The 13,806-nt window shown below is 51.1% G+C and overlaps 1 protein-coding gene across 2 annotated transcripts in view; it reads right to left on the bottom strand.

Moving 5' to 3' along the window:
• EZR (ezrin) overlaps positions 1-13,806 on the bottom strand; it is a 50,262-nt gene that overhangs the window by 4,124 nt on the left and 32,332 nt on the right. For both annotated transcript variants that reach the window (XM_032836475.1, XM_032836476.1), the window contains 4 exons: positions 13,009-13,155; positions 6,071-6,167; positions 863-1,026; positions 412-542 (listed from right to left, as the gene is read on the bottom strand). In XM_032836475.1, coding sequence (XP_032692366.1) covers positions 412-542; positions 863-1,026; positions 6,071-6,167; positions 13,009-13,155 — 539 coding nt within the window. The remainder of the gene's footprint in view (positions 1-411; positions 543-862; positions 1,027-6,070; positions 6,168-13,008; positions 13,156-13,806) is intronic.

The raw sequence follows: 13,806 nt of genomic DNA on the forward strand, positions 1-13,806 counted from the left end.
ACACGGAAACCACACCACTCTCTCAGGTCTTAGTTTGTAAGACAGGGGGCAATGGAGCATGGTTTGGGCACTCACGCTGTTGACGTCAGGCAAATTAATTTACCTGGTAAACCTTAACACTGTCATTGGGAAAATGGGGATAACTCAGTACTAACCTCAAAGGAGGGAGAGAAAATTTAAAAAGATAATAAGCATAAAGCATTCAGCACAGAAGCAGCAAAGCATGGAATGTATCAAGATAATCAAAAGATTATCTTCTAATCCAAACACCCATGGTCAGCTCTCAGCCTCCAGCCTCTAGGGTGGGTGCTCTGTTAACCGAGACCTTGCTGGCTGTGGGTGTGCCGACAGCCCATCTGCCCTCGCTGCGGAGCGCACCCCTGCACACACGAGCACTGGGTGCAAACCCACCTTTCTCTGCCTTCTTGGTTTTCTGCTCGTAGTCCTGCAGCCTAAGCATCAGCTCCTCCTTCTCCCGCATCATCTGCTCCTTCTCTCTCTCCACAGTCTCTCTCCTCTTCTTCTCGGTTTCCAGCTGCTGCCTGTTGGGGGCAGGGGGCACAGGGAGGTTTAGACGCTGGCAGGCACCCGCCCTGTCAACACAGTCCAGGCCCCAGGAGGCAGCAGCAGCAACCCTGGGCACTCACTCCCCTCCTGGGCTCTACCACTGCCCGGCCTGGCAAGGCAGCTCCTGGGGCGGACCCTCAGGCCCACACAGTAACTCCCGAAGGCCCCGGTCCCCTGACGCTCCCCCCGTGTCTGTTGGGTGGTGCTCCCCTGGCTCCTCTGCTGGGGAGCCATGTGGGCCCCACAGATGCTGCCTGACGGGCCCGGATGTCACGCTGGCCTCTGCCCCGCTCACCGCTCCAGCTGCTTCTGGTGCTTCTCCTCCCGGGCCTGGGCCTTCATCTGCTGCACCTCGATGGTGTCGGGCTTCCTGCGACGCATGTACAGCTCGTGGTTCCCCATGCAGAGCTGGAGGATCCGCTTGTTAATGCGCAGGCGGGGGGCATAGAACACGAAGTCCTGCAGGACAGAACAGGGCGGACTCTGGCTTTCCTCCTGCAAACCCGACGTCCCAAAGTTCTAGGTGACCTTTTCCAAAAGGACAAATGTAGCAGAGTATGGGGCCAGAAAGGGACTTCAAGGAAAAGCCACTGACTCCAAGTGACCCGACAGAAAGTTCCTGGTGCCGTGGGATTTGGATTCTCTGGGACAAAGAGGGCAACTGTATGTCCTTGCGGCTGTGCACGCGCACACACCCTGAAGCCGCCTCTCTGGCGGGGGTGGGGTAGGGGAAGGCCTCTCCAGGGCAAGAGGTCTCATGGCCTTGGGAGAAGCAGGACTGAGGCCCAGAGTCGCCCCGTCTTCAGCCACCGTCCCCCCATCCTGCCTGCAGTAAGCAACTTCTACTGGAGCGTCTGGTCTCCTCAGCCTTAACCCTTGGCCCCCATGCGGCCACCAGTGCATCCGTCGGGTCACTACATGATGCCCGACGCCAGCCGGGCTAGCTCCAGCCCAGGTACAGACGCCAGGGCCAGGCACGGGTGGAGAGCTCGGGCCCAGCAGCCCCAGTCTGCCCTCTGCTCACCTAAAACTGTACTTTCATGCCCACAAACTGACTTGCTCCCAGCAGCCCCGCTGCTTGGGCTGTCATGTCCAGCCCCACAGACCCAAGGACACTGCACCTGAGGCGGCGACACCGAGGCATCATCTTCTGTCCGCGGGAGCCCTCCTTCTCCCAGGTTAACTGGCACACCTCCTGTGGCCCGTGCACTCGGTGGAGGTGCGAGCACTTCCCCGGACCGACTTGTTTTGGTCTCTGTCTTCCATTGGTTGGGCAGCTCCCCCGACAGCAGGGCTGGGTCATTCCCCTCTGTATCCCTGGGACCCAACCAACGGCCTAGATTTACTGGGTGCTGGCGTTCACACAGCACGCCACGTCAGAGCCTGGGACCTTGAGTGAGTCACTTCCTCGGAGTCCGGACACCTTGTGTGGTGGGGTGGACAGTAACCTAACAAGACTATTCAGAGGATTAACCCAGATACTGTTTGTCAGGACTTAGAATGGGGTCAGGCAGGACAGGGGGTGCCTGGTACACAGAGGCTCGCTCACAGACCGCTGGCCACCTGACAGAACTGCTAGGGGAAGAGCCTTCCTGGAAAGAACAGAATGCGGTATCTGAGAACACCAGGACTATGACTGTAGAAGTCTGCCATGTGGGAAAGGCACAGCGCACGACCCTACCTCCTAGTTCTTGCTACTTCTGCCATTAATGCAAGGGATGGGAGGGGAAAAAGGGTTTAGAAACTCTTGTTAAAAGTTATTTTAAAGGGTGCCTGGGTGGTTCAGTTGGTTAAGCAACTGCTTTCGGCTCAGGTCATGATCCCGGAGTCCCAGGATCAAGTCCCGCATCGGGCTCCCAGCTCCATGGGCAGTCTGCTTCTCCTGACCTTCTCCCCTCTCATGCTCTCTCACTCTTTCTCTCAAATAAAGAAAATCTTAAAAAAAAAAAAAAAAAAAAAAAAAAAAAGTTATTTTAAAATGCCAGTCTGCTTACTCTTCTTTTTCCCCTTTCTCTTCTCATCTTCGGGCCCCTGGCATCCAGATTTTGACCTCTGGAATGGGGAAGGGTGGCTGAAACAAGGAACAGTGTGATGTGTTCCACAGTGACTTCTGAAACCGGAAGGGACATGCCAGGGTGCTAACCAACATGCCCCAGAAGGCCCTACATAGCTTCTCGGTTTTTTTCATCAGTTCCAGAAATGCTGGAAAGACCACTGTTGACCCTGAGAGCCCAGAGTTCCTGGGTGGTGCTTTTGCACACTTATTATCAAGTCATTGGGTTTCCCAGGGAGCCTCTGCAGAGAGTCTGCAGAGGTGAGAGAAGCATCGTCCCTACCTCTGTGATGGCCACACAGACACAGACATGCTCCCCAGGCAGGTGCTGACCTCTGCAATGCCCCTCAGCGTTGCAAAGGAACGCTGATTAGCACTGACTCCTTCTCAGAACAAGGTCAGTTAAAAACCATCAAAGGACAGACACTGCAAGTAACATCACCACCAAGACAAGGCCTGCACATGGCTGGGGACAGCGAAAGCAGGAGGCAGAGGACACTTCCTGGGCTGCCGTTGAAGGAGGCTAGTTTCTGGATTCAAGTTAAAAACAAAAACTGAAACCAATATTTATTTAAGGATTTCCAAATTCAAGTACCCAGCCCACGCTTCCTAATGCAAAACCACAACACTGATGAAATGTGGGCAGGCTTCCTAAACTCTGGCAGAGACAGGCATCCTAAAAACAAACTCGAGGCAAAAGGAAAGCTCAAGGAAATAAATCCAAGTCCCTAAGAATACAAGAGAAGAAAGAAAAGTAGCCATAAAATTGTCGAACACCAGCTCAGAAGCTTCTAGAACACTCCCCCCAAAAGGCCCTACCTCAGGGTCTCCCTCTTGGCTGAGGGCAGAGCTGCTCCCAGGCAAATGGCCGTTTTCACAAGCCGTTGAACAGGTAGCTGCCCAAGAGCATTCTCCCTCTTCCATGAGACCACAGGAACAAAAGGCCTTTTCTGAAGTAGACAGAGCTGGTTTTAACCCCCCACAGGACTACCGGAGGCTTTGAACGTTCACCATGTTTCAGGTCCCATCCCTGCAGTATCCAAGCTGGCAGGAGGAGAAACTGGCTTTTCTACAGGAAATGCCTGGTCATCGGGAGCATGACAGGACAATGGCTCAGTTGTGAGCTTGCCATGGAAACTGTCCGGGACCAGGGGTGCCCTCCCCAAGTCAGCCTGAGAAAAGGAATCCCAAGCCTCACCCGTGAGTCAACTCGAACCTCTGGGGTTTCCCTGTCCATTTTCCGGGGAACGTTTAAACTTGGAAATGTGATTTTCTGCTGCCCCAAGTGCAGAGGCTGAAGGCGGGCAATGCCGCAGGAGGAGGAAGCGGGAGCCTGGTGAGGTGCACAGGCGAACGGGGACTTGTTCCCTAAACCATCTTCTCCCGTGGAACCCCCACCCTCACGAAAGAAGTCTGACAATGTAGTGTCTGCGGCCTTGGTCAGGCCTTCCTGACCCAACCATCTGGAACAGCCACACTGGCCCCCATCCCCGCCCCCATCTCATCCTCATCAGTGATAAGATACAGCTGCGCCACGGGATTCACGGCCAGAAAGCACCTTACCTGTGCTCATGCCTGCTCTGAGCAGCAGGCAGGCTCTACGAGGGCAGGAAGCCCACTCTGTTGCTGCTGTGCACACAGTCCTAGAGCACAGCCCTGACTCACAGTACACAACCGACACATGCTTCTCTCTCCTTGTTTTTTCTTTAATCAATGGCTCCACATAAAACTAGTATATAGTAAAAGTATGCTCAACTAATTCAACCAGAAGCATTACAACTGCTTTTGCTTTGAATTTCAAGATTAGGAAACATTCTGCAGCTTTTCAAAAGTTAAACTTAAGCCAAAACACACATGCAACTTAATCCTTAAATAGCCCAGTCCAGTCCAGTCTGCTAGCTTCTGTCAGTCACATGTCTAAAAAAAGTTCTGAAAAACGAGCACTACCCTGTGAGCAGACAGCAGCCAAGCCGGGGCCCTCAGGATCTTCTCGCTCTGACTGCCCTGATCTCACGGCCCACGTTAACATGGGTACACCGTGACCCCCGGGCTATGGTGCAGAATGTGAATGCGGCCTGTTTTCACGGAGCTGGAGAGTCTGTATTAAATGCTGCTTTAATTGTCAGCAACTACGCAACTACCCCTGGAACAGGAGTCAAGAGTTTACAAACAGCAGGAAACGTTTTCAATAAAGGAGAAAATACTTTCATGAACCGCGTTGAGAGTTCTGGTTTTCACTCACGCTGGACTAAGCGGCCTGTGGGGAGGAGCAGTTGGACAATAAAGCCACTTGCTGTTCCACACAGGGTACCCATCACCCCGCAGATCCCAGCCCAGAAGGCTCCAGACGGCCCCGGTCTGGACCACAGCCCACACTGGCCTCTCTAAGCCCCACACTGTAACCAAGACATCAAGTCCTCTCCAATCTATGATTCTGGGAAAAATCGCAGCAGTCTCTAAGGAGGAAGAGAGAATTCTTCAAACGCCATTTTTTTTTTTTTAAAGGATCAGATTTCCGATTAGAAGATGAAATCCTCACCCATTCCATCACACTACAGTGTGTATGGAAGTATGCATGTCTCAAATTTTCTGAGCCGTCAGGTGAAAATTTAAATGTCAGCAGAACACATAAAACTGAAATGTAATTTCTGTAACACACCAGTCTTTGCCATTACTAGTTCACAGTCTGTATTCTTCAAACTCCAGGAACTGAAATCCCTTTTCCAGCGAAGCCCTCCCAGGCCGACTCCCCCACCAGCCGCATTGCGAGCAGCCACCTCCCACGATAAGCTGCAAGGAGAAGGTGCCTGCAGAAAGCGGGCTGGGGGCCGGAAGGGGGTCAGAGGAAAGCAGACGTGCACATTTGTGAAAGAGAAAGGAGGTGAGGCACGAAGGACCATGTGGACCAGAAATGCTCCAGATACAGGTCTGACTTTTCCTAACACGGGTAAGCTGCAGACACAGCTCTCTGAAAGCTAATGCTGGCCCTTGAGGCTTGTAGCAATCATGTGTGCCCCAACTGGCTTCCAGGGAGACAGGTGTGAGCCCCCTACACCCCCAGTACACCCTCTAGAGGCAGGCTGGTTTTCCACAGGAAGACCAACATTTCAGAAGCCTAGAAATGCAGCATTTCATGAGATGCTTATCATCTGGCAAAGGTCAAGGACTCAGAACTGCCCCTTCCTTCATCAGGAATGAACACCACTTGAAAGGTCAGGGGACAGTCAGCTAGCTATTGAGGGACACCTGGGCCAGCATGTACCTCTACTTCAAGGGGTCTTTGACCTTCAGTGTAACCTGCTGACAATCCCTTCAGCACCCCACCTCCCCCTGCCGCCCACGCACGCACACAAGTGTCTGTCATACACAGAAATCTGTTATCCTGAAAACACATTTGGCTGTTAAGAATGAGAAACTGTAAGCCCTAGCCTGGAATCCACAAAAACTTACAGGCGCCTTCTTGTCGATGGGCTTAATGACAAACTTTTTGTCATTGAAAGAGATGTTCCTGATTTCACTCCATGGAAAGCCAATCTTTGGGGTCAACCTGAGGTTAAAAAAAAAAAGGAGGGGGATAGTTAGATGTGCACTTGGATTACAAAGCTGTTAATTTTTTTACGTCAATTTGAAAAAATATAAAGGTAGCTCAGGGAGCACAGTATATATAACATACATCATTACCAGAGGTCCTACCTATGCTTGGTAAGGTCAGGTGCAAGCTCCAGGCGATCTCCACAAGTTCATTTATACCAAGTCTTCCCAACCGTGGGCATCTCCCTGTGTCCAGTCCACCTCAGCCGGTAATCTCCAAGTCAACTCCAACCCCTGCGCCAGCACACCCCTTCACCCGTGACAGCTCACACAGCCATCTCCTGTAGCCTCACTGGTTCCTTATCCCACAACTCCACTTCTAGTCATTGGTCTGACTCATTTCCCTTGTACTCAACCCATTCCCCTCTTCCAAACTGCCAGTCCCCTTCCTAGGTTCCAAAGGATGAAATCCAGGGGCCTCAACTTGGCATCCAAGAGCCTTCTAACCTGGCCTCAGCTTCCTGACGGACACCCAGGCTCTCACAGGCCCTCCCTGAGCTCTCTCCTCCTCCCTCCCCACCACAAACCTGCACCCTCCAGAACAGCTCGGCCTCCTTCAACACCCTTGTCCCTTCTCAACCCGCATCTCTTGTGCTACGTGAACTGTTCTCTTTGTTCTCTCATTCTTATTTGCTCTTCGAAGACCAGGCAGGTAAGCTTTCCGATGGCGAAGATCATGTCTTGGGTTTTCCAGGCATGCTCTAGTCAGAGCGGCTGCTCACCGACAGAAACAGAAAAGCCCCTGGTGTGGTTCCAGTCCAGCACCTGCTGTGCTCATTTTCTGTTGGGCTGATCTGTTAACTGCTGGCAGTGGGGTAATAAAGTCCTCTCCTCTTATCTACTATAGTCTACTTCCCCTCACATCTGCTAGGGTCTGTTTACGGTCTTTAGGTGCCCTGATACTGGGTGTGCACATATTTGCGACTGTTCGATGTCCTTGAGGAGCTGAGGCTTGGTATGGATTCCACTCTTCTGGGTCGCATTCAGTGCTGTGTGGCCTGCTCCCCTGGCTGGCCAGACGCCCTCCTGTGTCATCCTCTGACTGCTAAGACAACACTAGGACTACTCGCCCCCAAGGAAAGCCCCCGCCCTGCCCACTACTGGCTCAACCTCTGGCTCTTCGGCGCCCCCAAGAAAGTCCCCCTGTAACTTCAAGACCACCCTGCTCTACTTAACTTCACAGCTCCCACCGTGTTCATCTCCTCCACCCTATTCTTTCAACACATTTCACTCACGGACACATTCTAGAGGTAATGACAGACCCTCAAGCCATTAGTCAAAGCCACTGCCATCAAAACCCGACCCTTCCCACAGACCATAAACACTTTCAATTTAGAAAATAAGCAGGAGAACCTCCTGCCTTACCAACATACTTAATTAAAAACTGACGGGCAGCGCAGGTCTTACTGTGACAACCCAAGCCAGGTCAAGTAGGGAGGGTGGCTTCTGAGGGCCAAGCCCCACAGGTGGCTCTTCGAGGACACAGTAGTTCTGCACCCCTGGGGAACGATGCCATGGCACCGGCCAGGTTGTGGTTTTAAGTGTCAATCCTTTCTGGCGTGAGCCTCTACAGCTCTGTCCTACAGGGTCAGGGTCATCAATGCCCGCCGAGACACGGGGCCAACATGCTTCACAGCTGCACAGGCAGGGAGTTTGCTTTGCTACTGATGAGAGGCCACGGTGTTTGCAGGCCTCTGGAAAGGAACTCAGGTACCACTAATGCCTCTCGCCTTTACCCCGTGTCCCCATGTGGGACAGCTGGGAGAGCGACAGCAGATGGGCGTCTGTTTGCTGCTTCCGAGCACCTGCCCCCACAGCACAAGGGCACTTTGCTACTCACTTCTCGGCTCTGCAGTCACCAGCGCAGCTGATCCCCAACTCTCAAAACACCCAGGAGGCTCAGATGACAATTTATAGCCATTCAGAAGCATGAACACAGGATCAAAGGCCACACATTTTTTTAAAAAGTGGGATTCTCCAATAAATGGGACCAGAGCTCTTTAGAGAAATAGTGGATTCCGGGGCTGGAACAGGGAAGTACAAGATGATCCTGGAACATCTCGAGGTGCCAGAAAGTAAAGAAGTACTCAAAAAATAATGGGATCATAGCAAAAGGGCTTAGGATCCAACTTGAGAGGGACCCTCAAGGAAAACCCAACAATTTGAACAAAATAATAAAAATAATAGATTATAGCCCATAGAATAAAGTATCCGTGAGTCCATGTTGATCTAAATAACTGAATAAACAAAGAGAAATTGGCTATGTTCAGTAGATGGATACATGTAAAATAGATTAAAAAAAAAAAATCACCGCTTCTCAAAAACCACAGTAGTAATTGTTTTGTGTAAGACTGCTGAATGGCTGTGAGAACTAGGATATTTCCACAGCTTCAGAGTCTCCTTTAAATACACTTATCGAAGTTAAACAGAGAGTCGATCGATTATCAGTTTCACTTACTTGTGGAGCATAAGGAATAACGTGGAGAACATCAGAAGAAGGAAAAGAAAAGTGAATTGGAATTAGAGCGGGAGACGAAGCATGAGAGACTGTGGACTCTGAGAAACAAACTGAGGGTTTTGGGAGGGGAGGAGGGTGAAGGGATGGGTGAGTCTGGTGGTGGGTATTAAGGAGGGATGTATTGCATGGACACTGGGTGACATAAACAATGAATCTTGGAACACTGAAAAAATAAAATTAAATTAAAAAAAATAATACTTAAATACACTTATCAACTACAAAGGGAAAGACAGGAACTGCACAAAGCAGTCTAGTGGACAGGGCCTTGACCAGCAACCAAAGTTAGCACCACCCAGAGTAAGATGTTCTGGTATCATGTATGGCCTTATGAGGGCCCCTGGGAGCGCATGGTAGACTCCTGTGGGCCTCTGGCCCGGATAGGAAAACTCGACCCTAACTATGAGAAAACATTACACAGACCCAAGGTGGGTGAAGGACAGATGGGAATTCTCTGTACTTACTACTTTTGGAACATTTTCAAAGTCTGAAATGATTTCAAAATGAAAAAATACATGGCTGCTAAAAATTTAAATTCAACATTTGCAGCTGGGGGTGACGATGATGTTCTTCAAGATCTTGACCAGAGTCTGCAGGTTGCAGGCATGTGTCTGTCTACACTCAGCAAGAGAACACTGAAGAAAGTGTGCACTTCACTGTACTTAAATTTTACATCCAAAGATAAACAAGGTATACTGAGCCCTTGTAAATAATACGCATTTTGGGGACAGTATACAGATGTCTGCAATTTACTTTGAAATCGGTCTGAAAGAGAGGGCCAGAGGACACAGTGACACGCAACAGGGGAGAGACGAAAAAGTAGCAAAATGCCAAGGATATAATCTTTTGAAATTTTTCATCCAGAAAAAAAAAAAAAAAAAAAAAAAAAAGTCTGGGGTGGTGGGTGGGTAGAGTTCCCTGCGGGCCAGATGGCTCTGCCTACACCGTTTAACAGAAGCAAAGACACTAGGCTGGTGTCAGCAGGGGCCAGTCCGGGCTGGAGTCCACGGCTCTGCAAGGCAGCCTCTCAAGGAACTCGCCCCTCGTGCCTGCTGCCGGCCGCGTTGAGCCCAGCACCGGGCTGCTCCCCCACCTCACGCACATCCAAACCCGCAGAGGCCAAACTCTTCTCTGCCAGTCTGAGGTGAACTTCTGAAGTTCCTACTCTCGGTGGACTAACGAGTCTCTGCCACAGTCTCTGTAAGAGACTAGGAGGGTTTTTTTTTGTTTTTTGAAAATTCGGTTTCACATTCAAGTTAGGGTCACAAAGGTCAGAAAAGAGAGAAGGAATGGACAAGGGTGGTCCTGGCGTATCTGATACAAGAAAACTCACACGAACTGAAAGCACTGTCTTCTGCTCTCCTCTCCTCCAGGTCGGTAACCACTAACTCTGCTACGGCACGGCGCGGTCACACACACAAGGGAGGATGCTGGAATGAGCATTCTGCCCAGGAGTATGATTTCAGAAACCAGAAGCAGTGACTTTAAATGACTGGCTTATCGAGATGCCTGGGTGGCTCGACGGTTAAGCATCTGCCTTCTGCTCAGGTCATGGTCCCAGCGTCCTGGGATGGAGCCCCATACTGGGCTCCCTGCTCAGTGGGGAGTCTGCTTCTCCCTCTATCTGCTGCTTCCCTTGCTCGTGCGCCTGCTCTGTCAAATAAAATCTTAAAAAAAAAAAAAATGACTGGCTTATGTGATGTTAAAGTATCTACCAGACACATGTGATACTATATATACTACATGTATGTCAGAGTATGTACCTCCCATTACCACTACTGTGCTATACAGTGTTCTCTAATAGCCACCATCCCGACTGGCTTATTACATATGTAGTAAAGCTACTAAGACAGAAATGTAATCAGAGTAGGTGATTTTCAACTCTTGAGTGAGGAATTCAAGGGAAAAAGACACTGGCCCTTGTTCTGGCCCCCGATTGTCTGCAGCCTTCTCCAGTTATCTTCTCCCTTGAAGGGCACATCGAGTTACCTGCTGGAGCCCGAGTGCACCACCCTGGCACAGGGTCCAGCCTCCAGGAGGACCAGGAAGACTGGAGGACTCAGGAGTGTGGGAGGCGAGAGCCTTAGGAGGGAAGGAGTGCTCTCACAGGACTGAAGAACTTGGGGACAAAGGCGTGTTCCTCTCACTGTTTTGTCTTTGTTGGTTTTGGTATGATGATGCCAAGTAGGATCACGTAACACAGCTAATCTGAACGCTCTGTTTCTAAGCTGATGACGGCTTGCAGGGAAGGGGTCTGCCTATTTCTTCCCCCTCCAAGTTTCCTCCTTTTCTCATCTATGGGTTTACAGACAGAAAAAGACAAATGTTTTTAGTCCCACGTGCTCCCACTCAGATAAGGTTATGTATCCTGTGAAAAGGGACCTCAAGAGACATTTCCCAACCAGGATATATTTGATTCTAAAATAGAATAATAAAGGTACATTTATTTGCAGTTGCGCGAAGTCCCTTATCGCCCAACTTACTCACTCAATAGATCCAATTTCTCCCTTGAACCACACTCCACGAATGCCCTGCTGAGGGTCGTGTCCAACACTCAACACAGCTCAGAGTCACCCCAGCTCTCCTCAGACTCGAGTCCACCTCCTGCTTACACTGGTGACTAAGTTGTCAATATTTGCTGGAAAGGAGAACTCAGGCCTACTGACTGAATGTGTGGTTAAGTCTTTCTTCCTAACTGAAAAGAAGGATGCCTTCAGGGGCGGGGAGGAGGCAGGAAGTGAGACTGCCCTACGCCCCAGTGTTTTCTTGGGGGAGAAGACCCCTTTGAGAAGACTACCAGTTTCACTGGCAAATTGGGGAAACAGGAAGACAGCAGGAAGGGACTGAATGGACCACAGTACTCAAAATTTTCACTTGGAAAAAATTAACATTTACGTGGGCTGGAGATAGTTACAAACTGACATCAGCAAGTTCCTGCCTATGGCTGTTTCCTGTAGCTGGAAAAACCTGTTTAGACAGCTCCGGCCACGGCCATGTTACAAAACCCGGTCATTCAAGAACGGAGTTCCGAGACAGAGGCAGTTTCCCACGTCTACTCCCACGAGGGTACCGCATTCTCACTTTAGGCACAGCCTGCTGACCAGCCACTGGCCTCGACAGAGGGGCCTCCAGGAGGACCAGGGGCTGGTTTCCTGAGTCTCCCAGACTGTTCGTGCCTCTCCACAACACTGGGTGCAGCTCACACGGGGAAACAGCAAACCAAGAGTCCTTGAAACTCACGACTAGGTTCTCAGAGGAGCACCTGTGATTCTCTGCAGTCTTCCCTGACTGGGACCAGGCCTTCCAGGAGACAGATTCTCCCCCACCCAATTCTGGCCCCAAACAGAGGGTCTAGGAAGGCCTGACACAGGCCCCTGTCCCACCCAAGTGAAAGGTGTCTGTACCCTGGGCTCTGCCAAGAAGACACGTGACTGAGACCAAAGGCAGATTCCTCGTGCGACAGCGTCCGCTGCCAAGTAGGGGCCCCTTCGGGAAGGCCAGAGAGAGGGTTCCTGCGGGTCTGAGAGCACAAGCATCGGAAAGGAGGGGCGGGGGAGGAAATGTAGGAGACCCAACACTCAAAGGCACAGGAACCACCATGGAAAAGTTGCTCTCACCGAACGAGAATGATCTGTTCCCTGTGCATCTAGCTCGCCGGCAGCGAACAGGCACATTCGCAGTGTTTGTCAGCACGGGCACAGCCGAAAGCAGCCAGGAGGGAGGGCCTGGCTTGCTCTCTGCTGCTCCCGCAGACCTTACTCAGCACACACACAACTAACATGCGGCCATTAGACACCTCTCATAGGGTCAGAGGATTTAGCTAAATTGTCCGTACATAAGCCACTGTTTACAGATGCATCTTAAGGGCTCTGATAGCACCGTAACTATTCTTGGTTGGATTAGCACAAACTTTAAGCCACCAGCATGGCGAGGACTGCCTGGGTGGTATCTGTGGGTGTGCCGGTGCCCACGGCGGCTGGTGGCAGGGCCTCAGTGGGAGGCCGGGGAGGCCTTCCTGCAGCTCCGCTCTGTGGGGTCGTGGGTCAGCGCTTGGCATCGTGCTGGTGGACAGGCTATGGTGACAGGAGAGAACAGTGCACACCTCGGGCCAACCTCTGACACAATGTGGCGACTTCACAGTCGAAAAGCCCTTAAAGATTCACACACTGGGCTGGTAAGCCACCAGGGAAATACTTAAAAATAAACCGTGTCGACAGTTGCCGTTTTTTCTCGTTTCCAACCCAACACCTCACCAACTGACAAATTATAAAGTTCGACTTACTTATCATCTTTCTCATAAATGTTTAGTCCGAGGGCATCAACTCCAAGCCAAAGGTCTGTTCCTTTCTTATTTTTTATCTCAAAATAGTTGATTCCATACATTTCCAGGTCCTGAGCAATCTTCAGATATTCCAGCATGGCACTGTCTCTAGCAGGGAGAACAAACAAGGACACGGTCATTCGTGCTGCTGGATCCTGAACCACAAAACCACTCCGGTGGCCCCAGAGGATACAGCCCCACAGGCAGCTCCGGGAGGCTGGCCGACTGCTGGCTTCGCTGCTGTTCCTCTGGTGGCCATTCACACCCAGACCCTGAGAGCTCCTGGGCCCCGACCACTGGGAGCTGCTGAGAGCTGAGCTGACTCACGCTGGCTTCTCTGGACTCAGATTTTCCTTTCAGACGGTCCTGGAAGCAGTCTTTCCCTTGCCCACAAGCTGCTGCAGGGACTCCCACGGTCCACGTCATTAGCAACCACCACTTAGGCCTCGAGCGCTTTCCTTCCCCAAAAGGTGCTCGGGACAGACGCGAGCCGAAGGACGCTGACTGTAGAGGAACTGCTGGGGGGAACATGCGGAAGTGCTGGCGCCCCAGGTGAGGGTTCTTGGCCAACAGAGAATCTGGCCATTTCTTACACCCAATAGCCACAGGTCACATCGCTCCTCCTTCACGCCTCCTTCCTGCTTCATTAATAGCAAGTGTTTCTCACTTGGGATCAATTTTTTCCCATTGTGGACAATGCTCCTGCCCCCTGACTAAAACAGAATTACTTCAGACACAAGACCTTCTCTCCTCTGGAAA

This window comes from Lontra canadensis, unplaced genomic scaffold (assembly GCF_010015895.1).
Source record: "Lontra canadensis isolate GAN:19392208 unplaced genomic scaffold, GSC_riverotter_1.0 scaffold92, whole genome shotgun sequence".
Taxonomy (NCBI): Eukaryota; Metazoa; Chordata; class Mammalia; order Carnivora; family Mustelidae; genus Lontra; species Lontra canadensis.